At 34.9% G+C, this 10,787-nt stretch overlaps 1 protein-coding gene across 1 annotated transcript in view; it reads right to left on the bottom strand.

Moving 5' to 3' along the window:
- Positions 1–7,268: 7,268 nt before the first annotated feature.
- Positions 7,269–10,787, bottom strand: part of LOC111695705 (neuroglian) — a 5,266-nt gene continuing 1,747 nt past the window's right edge. Inside the window, exon 2 of the mRNA XM_023465114.1 lies at positions 7,269–8,985. Coding sequence (XP_023320882.1) covers positions 7,910–8,985 — 1,076 coding nt within the window. The 3' untranslated portion in view covers positions 7,269–7,909. The remainder of the gene's footprint in view (positions 8,986–10,787) is intronic.

Here is a 10,787-nt window from a genome sequence, read left to right as displayed (position 1 = left end):
GACTTACAGGGATTCGAATGGATAATTGTTCCATCAGACTTGTCAATTTTGACAATATTTTTTTCCGTTTAACTTCTTGAAATGTAAATACTGGTTGGTTTTTAAGGGCTAATCCTCTCTCCACCACCCAGTCCTCTAATCCTTTGCTGAAACATTAATCCTCGATTATAAATTACATGTATCGCAAGATCTGAAGATAAGAGGATAAGTCAAAACCAATCTATTAATCTTTAAATCAATAGGATTACATTCTCATATTCACTTAAACATGTGTAAAAACTTGTGAGTAATAATTCATACTAGGAGCTTACACTCATAACAAAGTATTTAAGTGATGAGACTTAATGCAAGGGGGGGAGGAGGTCTGGGAACAATATGTATAACAAAGGATCTAACTTCAATGTCAACTCCAAATATTTTTTTCTTAACAAAAAGTAGAACAAATTATCGGAAACGATCCCTGGATAGAATAGAAATACTATAGGACCCAAGGACGGTTATATTGCTAAAAAGTTCGGATATATTGCTGAAAAGGACGGATATATTGCTGAAAAGGACGGATATATTACTGAAAAGTTCGGATATATTGCTGAAAAAGATGGATATATTGCTAAAAAGGACGGATATATTGCTGAAAAGGATGGATATATTGCTAAAAAGGACGAATATATTGCTGAAAAATATGGATATATTGCTAAAAAGGACGGATATATTGCTAAAAAGTTCGGATATATTGCTGAAAAGGACGGATATATTGCTAAAAAGGACGGATATATTACTGAAAAGGACGGTTATATTACTGAAAAGGACGGTTATATTACAGGAGAGGACAGGACGGATATATTACTGAAAAGGATGCATATATTGCTGAAAATGACGGTTATATTGCTAAAAAGGATGGATATATTGCTGAAAATGACGGTTATATTGCTAAAAAGGACGGATATATTACTGAAAAGGACAGATATATTGCAGAAAAAGGACGAATATATTACTGAAAAGGACGGTTATATTACAGGAGAGGACAGGACGGATATTGGAACTGAATAATGGTTGAATGGACATTGAGAGGGGAAACGTAAGGATTAAAAGATAAATGTGTGCTGCAGCATAATATGTAATAGGGAGCTTGGATATATTTAGAGAAAAAGTATTTAGTTTGTAACTCACACCAGCCGGAGCTGAGGGGAGGGGGCGGGGGGATTTAGTAAATCTTCTCTAAAATACAGTTGTTTGCTTGAAACTAGATATAGATAATACATCAGTTTATGCACCAAATAGGGTTTAGTAGGAGGGGGAGGGGTAATAAAACGTTCTTGTTCGTTCCTTTGCATAATCATAGTTTTTAATAGGCGTTTAAGTAAAAATACGATCTTTTATAATTCATATAATTTTTCTACGTCACAAAGAGATATTGTATCTAATCTAAACAGAGTAATATTATTAATAGCTGGAAAATAGAAATTAATAAAAATGTTTTTATTTTAACATTTTACAGGAATTAATTTCATTCGGAAACATTTAAGGTTTCAAAATACTTAGACAATACCAAGGTACTAATGGAAGGAAAGTTATTTCAGAGGTGTACGCATTTTTTGCACTGCATGTACTGTCTTTGGGCGAAAAAGTAAACGCAAGACGGATGTCACAGCCTGACATGGAATCCATTTTCGCAAAATAATCTATGAAATATTCTGGTCATAAGAAACTATTATGTGAATTTTCAAAATTATCAAAATTAAATGCGTTTCTCCTCCTCGAATACTAGACGAACACTGGTGCATATATTCTTGTTTACAAATTCCGCCCAGAGAGAACTGGTTTCAATATGCACGCAGAGTATACGCGACCGCAATTAACTTTCCTTGCATTAGTACCTAGGACAAGACTATTTCGGTCATAAATAAATTATTAATCAGGATTGGGTTTAATCAAGAATATTATTTAGTATAGTATAGATAATTGTACAGAGGATACAGAGTATAAAGATGATTGTGTTGAACAACTTTTTGATTTGTGCTGGCAACTTCTTTGTTGAATACTCATTTACCTGATCGCTTGATCTCGATATCCAGTGTAGGCACTTTTAATTTGAGGATGTATATAAAATAACTATATAAGTATTCCATATTTGTCATTTCAGTTATTCCTCCCCTGATCAAAGCTCCATTCAACCCCTGGCTGGGTAAGATTACTATGTGGGATATTGAATAAAGATTAAATTAATCTGCAGATTAACAAAATATCGAGATCTAGCATTGATCTCAATATTCACGAGACCTGAGTCACCAGGTCCGAAGTCAGCAATTTTGTGTTGTGAATCTTAGGATCAAGAATTGATCTCTATTTTCTGCAGACTAAAGATTATTTTAATTCCTCTTCGATGTACCGTGGTGGTTATGCCCTGCAGGTCTAACTTTAATTAAGGAATCAAGCATTTCTTTAAATTAAAGTGTCCACATTTGATATCGAGGTCAAGCGTACAAGATCAAGGATACTTGACACAAAAGTTCCGACCTAGGTTAGTTTGGAATGTTAGAAACTGTCATTTCAATAATAATAGAATAGAACAGAGAAAATAATAAAACTATTCCTATCCAGTATTCAATGTTTATGACTGTCTATTCGAATCCCGCGACCAAATACTTTCATTTATATCATCAATACCGTTATGATAACGCGCCATTNATTTATAATGGTGCAGATCATATATGTTATTATGTTATTATATTATCGTTATATTTTGACTCAAATACTATTTTTATTTGCGAGAATTTCAAAGTTTTACATTAATAGTTGCTTAATGTAAATACCAAAATATACTTTTGATAAAGTTCTTCTTGCTACAGTTTCATCTTATTCTTTAAATCTTTAAAATATTAAAAAATGGTTAAATAAAACATTTATCTAAAATAAATCACATACTTTTCATTTCCTCGATTCTTAGCGGATAAGGAAGACGACTGTTAGACCCAAGTTATGATTTTAAATAGTCGAATGAATGTGAAACACAGTAATTGTGCAGTGCTCACAGACCAATTTCACAAATAATATTAGTTAATTTTCAAACTATACTAGTAAAACTATTTGCTTAAATTCACACAAGATTGTTAAATGTCGTCTTCATATTCAACAGTTTATGAGTCCCCATGGTATATCAAAATTAAAATCCTATATTCAATGGTTGATACCTCCCACATGTTCATCAAATATATGAACAATCCCTTAAAAGGATAAATTCCAAAGTATTTTGTATTTTTTGTTCTAATTTGGCGTGTAATAGGATCGGTGATAGGTGTATCAGAGTTTTATCAGAGATATTTTATAAGATATAATTATCTAGGCTCAAATTACTTAGACAAATGTTTTAAAACATTTTTAGATGTAGTACCGTATATACTCAAGGTTTACCTATAGTACGGAGTAAACTGTAAACTCAAGGTTTATCTGTAGCACAGAGCCCGAAATTTAAAAGAGTATCGTTGAACGAAACTCAAGAGTTACCTGTTTGGGGTCTTAACATTTGTGTAAAGTTTGATTTAAGAGATTCGAAAAAATGGAGAATATAAACAAACTGAAAAACAAAATAATATTTCAAACCAAAAATATTGATATTAACAAAACTGCCTAACCCCATTCGTGAAACCCAGGTTTAAAACTGGGTTTCATAACGATACCCTGTCTTAGGTTTTGGGCTATGGGTAAACTGTATACTCAAGGTTTACCTATAGTACGGAGTAAACTGTATACTCCAAGTTTATCTGTAGTACGGAGTAAACTGTATACTCCAAGTTTATCTGTAGTACGGAGAAAACTGTATACTCAAGGTTTATCTGTAGTACGGAGTAAACTGTATACTCCAAGTTTACCTACAGTACGGAGTAAACTGTATACTCATGGTTTACCTATAGTACGGAGTAAACTGTATACTCAAGGTTTATCTGTAGTACGGAGTAAACTGTATACTCCAAGTTTATCTGTAGTACGGAGTAAACTGCTTACTCAAGGTTTACCTATTGTACGGAGTAAACTGTATACTCATTGTTTATCTGTAGTACGGAGTAAACTGTATACTCCAAGTTTATCTGTAGTACGGAGTAAACTGTATACTCAAGGTTTACCTACAGTACGGAATAAACTGTATACTCAAGGTTTTTCTGTAGAACGGAGTAGTCTGTATACTCCAAGTTTATCTGTAGTACGGAATAAACTGTATGCTCAAGGTTTACCTATAGTACGGAATAAACTGTATACTCAAGGTTTATCTTTAGTACGGAGTAAACTGTATGCTCCAAGTTTATCTGTAGTACGGAGTAAACTGCATACTCAAGGTGTATCTGTAGTACGGAGTAAACTGTATACTCCAAGTTTATCTGTAGAACGGAGTAAACTGTATACTAAAGGTTTACCTATACTACGGAATAAACTGTATACTCAAGGTTTACCTATAGTACGGAGTAAACTGTATACTCGTGGTTAACCTATAGTACGGAGTAAACTGTATACTCAAGGTTTATCTGTAGTACAGAGTAAACTGTATACTCCAAGTTTATTTGTAGTACGGAGTAAACTGTATACTCAAGGTTTATCTGTAGTACGGAATAAACTGTATACTAAAGGTTTACCTACTGTAGTACGGAGTAAACTGTATACTCAAGGTTTATCTGTAGTACGGAGTAAACTGTATACTCAAAGTTTATCTGTAGTACGGAGTAAACTGTATACTCAAGGTTTACCTATAGTACGGAGTAAACTGAATACTCCAAGTTTATCTGTAGTACGGAGAAAACTTTATACTTACGGTTTATCTGCAGTACGGATTAAACTGTATCTCAAGGTTTACCTATTGTACGGAGTAAACGGTATACTCAAGGTTTATCTGTAGAACGGAGTAAACTGTATACTCAAGGTTTATCTGTAGTACGGAGTAAAGTGTATACTCAAGGTTTATCTGTAGTACGGAATAAACTGTATACGCAAGGTTTACCTGTTGTACAGAGTAAACTGTATACTCCAAGTTTATATGTAGTACGGAGTAAACTGTATACTCCAAGTTTATACCTACAGTACGGAGTAAACTGTATACGCAAGGTTTACCTGTTGTACAGAGTAAACTGTATACTCCAAGTTTATCTGTAGTACGGAGTAAACTGTATACTCAAGGTTTACCTAAAGTACGGGGTAAACTGTATACTCCAAGTTTATCTGTAGTACGGAGTAAACTTTATACTCAAGGTTTATCTGTAGTACGGAGTAAACTGTATCTCAAGGTTTACCTATTGTACGGAGTAAACTGTATACTCAAGGTTTATCTGTAGTGCGGAGTAGACTGTATACTCAAGGTTTATCTGTAGTACGGAGTAAACTGTATATTCAAGGTTAATCTGTAGTACGGAATAAACTGTATACTCAAGGTTTTCCTATCGTACGGAGTAAACTGTATACTCCAAGTGTTTCTGTAGTACGGAGTAAACTGTATACTCAAGGTTTACCTATTTTACGGAGTAAACTATATGCTCAAGGTTTACCTATAGTACGGATTAAACTGCATACTCAAGGTTTATCTGTAGTACGGAGTAAACTGTATACTCAAGGTTTATCTGTAGTACGGAATAAACTGTATACTAAAGGTTTACCTATGGTGCGGAGTAAACTGTATACTCATGATTTATCTGTAGTACGGAATAAACTGTATACTAAAGGTTTACCTATGGTGCGGAGTAAACTGTATACTCAAGGTTTATCTGTAGTACGGAATAAACTGTATACTAAAGGTTTACCTACAGTACGGAGTAAACAGTATGCTCAAGGTTTAACTGTAGTACGGAGTAATCAGTATGCTCAAGATTTAACTTTAGTACGGAATAAACTGTATACTCAAGGTGTATCTGTAGAACGGAGTAAACTGTATACTCAAGGTGTATCTGTAGTACGGAGTAAACTGTATACTCAAGGTTTACCTATAGTACAGAGTAAACTGTATGCTCAAGGTTTATCTGAAGTACGGAGTAAACTGTATACTCAAGGAGGACATATTTAATATTCATAAACTAAACTTGAAAAGGTTTCTGAAAGTAACAGAAACTTTTGTACTCATTACTGTAGCAATTGTATCACGATTAAAATCTCAAAAAGAACTTTCATTTTCCTTTCTGCGTTCTATATGTAACTAACTGGGGAAACTGGGATGATAACTGAACCGCTTTATATAACTAGAAGGGTAAATGCGTGTCTTTAGTGGTCACTTGGAAATCATTGTTGCGTATTGATTGTAATAAATGCAACGTTTACAAATATTTCAGAACAATTCTCAGGGTTTCAAAATATCCTAGCCCCTTAAATCTAGATCCTTAAATACGCCCCCAGACTAATATTCAATATCTTCGTCTCTCTTCTTGTTTCTAAGATTTATGATTTACAATATAAAACATTTCTTACGCCGTAATTCATTTCTTAATAGAACTTATTTTCCTTCGTTAATCTTTGATTTTATGCAATACCTTTATTGGAAAATTTATATAGATTTAGATTATTTGTCAAAATCAAATTTTTAATTATCTTAATCTGATAAAAATTTCCGAAAAAGGTATCGCTTGAATCAAATATTATAAAATATCAAATAAAATTACTTTCAAAATTTAGTCTCTAAACGTTTTCCTTTTTGCATAAAAAATATTTCACGGTTATAGACCACTTTACTAGTCATGATTCTTAAGGAAACTATTCCGTATAGCGGAGGCTCAGTCTGCCAAGCAAATCTAGGAGCCTCGTGTCTGCACAGAGGAGGCTCATGGTGTCCGGGGGTTCCCTCCCTCCCTAATTGCAACTATGGCAATGCCCGATTCACGTTACCCGTAAAATCGGTGTCTGATTATGTATGAATTAGATAGATTGTAAACTGATTATTTACACTTGTGGTTTTCCTGCATAAGAGACTTTCTACCGCTGGTAGGTATTTTCAAAATTAAACTCCTTTAAGCCAAGAAAAACGAAAATCTCTTCCACATTATTGATTTGATCAAGGTTATAAGGGTACAGTTGTGAATCGGGCGTTGCCATCTACGCATGGATAGTCACTTGCAATTACGCTTACAGTCCCTTTAAGAAAAAGAATTCTCGCTTTATAAGTAGCTCGGTTGAATGCTGAATAAGCTTGTTGTAATAATATTCATATCTTAATATCTCGAGATTTAAATTAATCTAATTGAATCCAAGTATCCTCTTAATCCTAGCGGCTAGCGCTCTTACACTCGTATTAAACAAAAAACTAGAATTATCTTTTTATTCAAACTTACATCACAGCCCAGTCTTTCGACTTACACATATTTTTCATAAATATATATCTTCAGCATACAGTACAGTACAGTGAGTACATGAGGTTCTTTTAACAATGTTTTGACGACTTTCTAATCGAACTAAAAGTAAATGTACAGTACAGAGAACAATAGTTGTCTAGATCTTGACAAATGGAAATATAAACAAAATTCCCCTCTGTGATTGGTCCACTATGCGACCAATCAGAAACAGGTTAACTGATCCAAAATATTTTTAACAGTTGGGAAGAATCCGACTAATGATGGTAACTTAAGAGAGAATATTTCTCATTACCGAGGATCAAGAGTTCTTTCTCTCACTTGAGTATTTATAAGTAATTATCCAGTACTAATGTATAGTATACAGGACTAGGAACTAGTATCCTTGTCTTGGAACTAGTATTCAGGACTAGGAACTAGTATCCAGGACTAGGAACTAGTATCCAGGACTAGGAACTAGTATCCATGACTAGGAACTAGTATCCATGACTAGGAACTAGTATCCATGACTAGGAACTAGTATCCAGGACTAGGAACTAGTATCCAGGACTAGGAACTAGTATCCAGGACTAGGAACTAGTATCCAGGACTAGGAACTAATCCGAATATCTCTCCCTGAAACTACCATCCTCGTCCATCCCTCTAGCCAGGCGCTCATCCTCATTCTCTATTAAGCTACTGACTGATCCGACAGATTTCTCCGTGTTGGACAGATGTCTGATGGTCTTAGGGGTGAATTTAGGAGTTGAGGTGTTGGGGTTGTTGTCCTGCTCATTCATAATACTATCTACGTCATCTGTATTGTAGTATATATCTGATTTATTGTGTTTTCCTCCGTTCTTCTCTACATCCTTTACTCCGTAATATCCTTTACCACGGTTCCTCTTTCTTACTCTCCATACACAGATGATCAGGATCATGACAGCGATCAGGCAAACAAGGATGAGGATAATGATCCAGTATGGGAAATTCGCAGCAAGATAGATTTGACTTGGCTCACTCCTGAGAACCTGCTCCAACTCCGTACTAGCCTGACACTTGTAGAATCCAAGATCCTCTTCTTGTAGGTTTAAGATCTGTAATGAGTTGTTTTGATGCATCATGAACCTGGTTTCCTCCTCCTCCTCAACATCGTACATGACACTGTTCTCTAGAGGAACCAGGGATACAGTGGAGACTCGGAGCATCTCCTCTCCCTTGAACCAGTTTATGTTCAGACTGTTTCTCAGGCTTGCGTCAACTTCAACATTACAATCCAACATTACTCCGTTCCCTGCACTGTACTCCACGTATACAGGTTGACTCAGGATCTGAGTTCTCTTCCTGATCCAGATCTTAGTTCCCTTTATATCCGTTCCCCAGTCATTAACTGCTTTACAGGAGTATTCTCCGGAGTTCATTGGAACAGATTTTTTTATACTCAGGGTTCCATGATTTATCTTCACATTATTTTCACTTGTAATGGGTAGTCCGTTCTTAAACCAGGATATCTGAGGACTCTGATATCCTTGTGTAACCTCACACTCTAGGTTTATATCTCCTCCCTCTAGCTGATGAGGTATGGGGGGTAGAGGAGCAAGGACTGGGGGTATCCCGGATACGATGAGTAGTCCTGAATCGGTTGCTGGATTAGAGGCCGTAGAGTCAGTGAATGCAACACAGGTGTAGGTTCCTGAAACAGAGAACAACAAATTAGATCACGGGATAAACAGATCGATTCTAAACTAATCTTATAATCATCAATCTAATTACTCCCCCTCCCCCCCCTCCTCCGCAATACTAATAACTAATATATAAACTAACTAAGCGTACAGGTGTGTAGAGAGAGAAGAATAATGTTCTTCAAGGATTGAAGAGTAATATTCTTTACTTTGAAACCTTATCTGAGCACTCGACTATCTATCTATGTAACGATTAATAGAACCCCGACACAGAATAGAAATGAAATTTTTCTATTCAAAGAGGATTCAGAGCAGGGTTCAGACTTGACAATACATTCAATGCACCCCCCCCCCCTCCCATACTGCCGCATTCCGTACAGTTTATATTCAGAATACTTCCTTTCTCTCCGGAATAAAAGATTTGAGAATTGTTAATGATAAACTGAACTCTGATATTCTAGGTGTATTGTTGAACCTGGAGAGGATCAGAACAATGAACACGAGACTAAACCAGATGTTCTGTAAATATACCAGCAGATCATCTGCTTAACCAACCCAGTAATAACCGAACTAACCAACAAACCAGCCAACCAACCAACAAATCGACCGACTAACCAAAAAATTCAGAAACCAACCGACTAACCTAACAATCAACTCGATACTAACCAACCAACTAACAAACACAATCCCCCAACCAACCCAGGAACCATCTAACCAACCGACAATAAACCACCAAATAAGTCCCACACCCGCCCTACAAACCTCAAACCCCAAAAATCTATTTTGAAATTTGAAAATCAACCACAATGATAACACAGCCCAGTTTAAATTCTCTATATTAGACCAACCCTATTAAACCAACTGAAGCATAACACCTGAATTCGGTTTTCACAAGTTCAACATTAACATTTCAAATAATCAACATTTACCTCTTAACCGCGGTATTATCAAAAGATCGTGTAACATGAATCAACAAAAAAAGAATCGTGCTGTAAAAACGCAATAAATCTTATCTTTTTGTATGTATTTATGTGAACAGGTGAGGGGGGGGGGGTAAATTATTGTATATTTACCAAATATAGCAATACATCACAAATTTAGCGAGGTGTGACTGAATTTTCTCAACACAACGTGAAATTTAAATATTTATATTTATTAAAAAATAGGAACAAATAAATTTAGAATTATTTAACAAATAAAATAAAAAAGCAAGCATACTTTTTTAAATAGAAATTGTAAAAAATATTTTACGATAATTAGAACGATAGGAAAGCATTTTCAAATATTTTTCTCTTTTTTTGAGAAAATATGTAATCCCTGTAAGATTACTAGGATTACTAAGAGTAACCGTTGTATTCTAAACTAACTAAAACCAAAATCCAATTTAGAGAGAGAAACCTTGTCCTTTTCAGAATAGATCATTAGTCAGCTAATTTAAAATAAAACATCACTAATATTTGTATTCTGAACTCCCTGTATCTGTATTCTAATATTTGTATTCTGAACTCCCTGTATCTGTATTCTAATAATGTATCCTGAACTCCCTGTATCTGTATTCAAATATTTGTATTCTGAACTCCCTGTATGTATTCAAATATTTGTAATCTGAACTCCCTGTATCTGTATTCTAATATTTGTGTTCTGAACTCCCTGTATCTGTATTCTAGTGTTTGTTTTCCAAACACCCTGTATCTGTATTCTGAACTCCCTGTATCTCTATTTAATCCAAGCTTAATCTCATTCTGTGATTGATTTGAATGAACTTGCATAGTCACAACAGAATAGAAAGGGTGGAGGGGGAGGGAACGGTGGG

The sequence above is a fragment of the Eurytemora carolleeae genome, unplaced genomic scaffold (assembly GCF_000591075.1).
Source record: "Eurytemora carolleeae unplaced genomic scaffold, Eaff_2.0 scaffold82, whole genome shotgun sequence".
Taxonomy (NCBI): domain Eukaryota; kingdom Metazoa; phylum Arthropoda; class Copepoda; order Calanoida; family Temoridae; genus Eurytemora; species Eurytemora carolleeae.
The sequence above is the reverse complement of the archived record's forward strand: the minus strand, read 5'-3'. Positions and strand labels throughout refer to the sequence as shown.